Here is a 2637-nt window from a genome sequence, read left to right as displayed (position 1 = left end):
GCAAAGTGGTGTAGGGTATCATAATATCGGCCCCGCCCGACTTTAAGACTTTCTTTACTGTTTTTTTTGTTACGGGAGTTCTACCAAATACGCATAGTGGTGTTGGATATCACATATCGGCCCCGCCCGACTTTTGACCTTTTCTTAGTGGTTGACAGAATATTTGGCGGCAAATTATCCTACTTTTGCAATACGTGAACAGTTTTTACGTTAAAACTATCCGAAAAAAACCTTCATCATCCAAATTAAACTTTATTTCAAATTGTGCGTAAAACGAGAACTGGGTGTACCAGAATATTTTTTCTTTCACTGCGATTAATCAATTCAATGATATCACTTGAAGATATCACAATCTGTTAATACCTCTGTTGGACAAATTTAAATACATAAATAAAAAAGAAAACAAATAGATTTTGAAAATATTTAGGATAATTTATAACCGTGAATCAATGAAACACTTGAATGTGTGCGTTCGTCGCAAGAAGTGCATACAATAGGCAGGCAGTTTGCTGCGGGCAGATAAAAATATATGCCTTTGAACGTTGTCACCACATCTTATCTATAGCTACGTGGCTAGGTATGTAGATGAAAATAGCAAAACTTATCTAATGGTAAAGCTATTGAGGCACGGCACCACATATTCCTGATTGTATAAAAACCACAACGGGTGCCACAGTTGCAACAGTCCCAACAAGTATGGCAAGTAAATTAAATCTAGTTTTGGGTTTCTGCCTCTTGGCAGTTGCCTTGAGTTCCGGCGAACGTGCCCGTTACGACAACTATCGCGTTTACCAAACTACCGCTTCCAGTCCTGCTGAATTGGAGGTTCTGAAGAACTTGGAGGGTGCCAGTGATTCGATTATGTTCTTGGATGGCATTCATCACATCAACAAGCCCATAAGCGTTGTCGTAGCCCCCCACAAGGTCCCAGACTTTTTGGAAATTATGGGTAGCAATGAAATCGATTATGAGTTGATAGAGACAAATTTGCAAAGTCAATTGGAAGACGATGAAGAACAGGTGGCCAAGCCAAACTCCTTAGCCCGTTCTTTGGACTACAACTGGAATCAATACTACCAATTGGATGATACCTACAGGTGGATGCAACAATTGGCCGTTGAATACCCCGGTGTTGTGACTTTGATTGAAGGCGGCAAAACCTATCAGGGACGTTCCATTTTGGGTGTTAAGATCTCCAAGAGCCAAACCACCAAGCCTGGTATCTTCGTTGAAGCAGGTATCCATGCCCGTGAATGGATTGCTCCCGCCACGGCCACCTACTTGATCAATCAATTGTTGACCTCCAATGTGGAAAGTGTTCGCAACATTGCCCAAAACTACGACTGGTACATTTTCCCCCATGCCAATCCTGATGGTTATGTCTACACCCACACCACTGATCGCATGTGGCGCAAGACCCGTACTCCTTATGGCAGCTGTTTCGGTGCCGATCCCAACCGCAACTGGGGCTTTGCCTGGAACACTGTAGGTGCCAGTAACAATGCCTGCTCTGATACCTATGCTGGTCCATCGGCTTTCTCTGAAATTGAAACCCGTTCCTTGTCCGAATACATTGCCTCGTTGAAAAACAAAATTTCCCTGTACATCTCCTTCCATGCCTACTCGCAATATTTGTTGTATCCTTATGGCAATACTGCTGCCTTGCCCGCCAATGTCAAGGATTTGAAGCAAGTATTTGATGCCAGTGTTGCTGCCATGAACAAGCGTTACGGTACCAAATACACCGGTGGCAACATCTACGATGCCATCTATCCAGCTTCTGGTGCTAGTGTCGATTGGGCCTACGAAGTTGTTGGCACCAAGATGTCCTTCTGCTATGAATTGCGTCCATCTTCGAACTCTATTTTGACTGGTTTCAAATTGCCAGCTGCTCAAATTGTCCCCACCGGTGAGGAGACTATGGATTCTATTACTGCTATGGTTCAAGAAGTCCAAAAATTGGGTTATTTTAAGAACTAAGTGGGATGAGTTTGAAAATCGATAACGAAATAAATTTTGTTTGCACATTCGATGAAGAGATTTTTTATATTTGAGAAAAAAAGATGGGAATTGTTGTAGGAAATATTAGATATATGTAAATATATAGATTCTTTATTTCTCGAAGATCGGGTTTGGAGCATTATTTTTCTCATTATCGGTAAATTATGTCTAACATTATGTCCACTACAGAATATGCATGGTATATTTACAAAAATAATTATAAAAGTAGAGCTAAAAAGAAGACAAGTGTATCAGCGTTTTGAAAGTTTACATCGCAAAGTAACCAAAATAGAGGGGCAAGTTTCACACTTTTTGAAATGTTCGAATTAAGACTCCTTGGAATCCTTATATTTAAGGTATAAAGTGTCTTCGCCAACATTGCAGATATGAATACGATGAATATTTTGGAGGAAATTTTTCTGAACCGATCTCGATACAATTTGGCAAAGGTATTTCTGACCTGTATTTTATATATTTCCCTGAATATCGTTGTTACGGAGTGCATATTACGGCTGTGGGTAACAAATACAACAAATCGAATGAACAATATATATGTGAGCTATAGCTATATCTTAACCGATCTTCACCAAATTTGGCATACTACCTTCTATGTGCCAAATTCCATCCCATTTGGGC

General features: G+C 40.4%; 1 protein-coding gene across 1 annotated transcript; it reads left to right on the top strand.

Moving 5' to 3' along the window:
* Window positions 1-671: 671 nt before the first annotated feature.
* On the top strand, window positions 672-2032 carry LOC101901386 (zinc carboxypeptidase A 1). Its single transcript, XM_005191176.4, has one exon. It carries the CDS (start codon window positions 697-699, stop codon window positions 1978-1980), a length of 1284 nt encoding a protein of 427 aa, XP_005191233.1. The 5' UTR covers window positions 672-696; the 3' UTR covers window positions 1981-2032.
* Window positions 2033-2637: the final 605 nt, after the last annotated feature.

This window comes from Musca domestica, unplaced genomic scaffold (genome assembly GCF_030504385.1).
Source record: "Musca domestica strain aabys unplaced genomic scaffold, Musca_domestica.polishedcontigs.V.1.1 7, whole genome shotgun sequence".
NCBI lineage: Eukaryota > Metazoa > Arthropoda > Insecta > Diptera > Muscidae > Musca > Musca domestica.
Note: the sequence above shows the minus strand (reverse complement) of the source record. Positions and strands in the feature narration are given on the sequence as shown.

Coding starts and splice junctions, on each gene's coding strand:
- LOC101901386 (XM_005191176.4), top strand. CDS start 697: ATGGCAAGTAAATTAAATCTAGTTTTGGGTTTCTGCCTCTTGGCAGTT.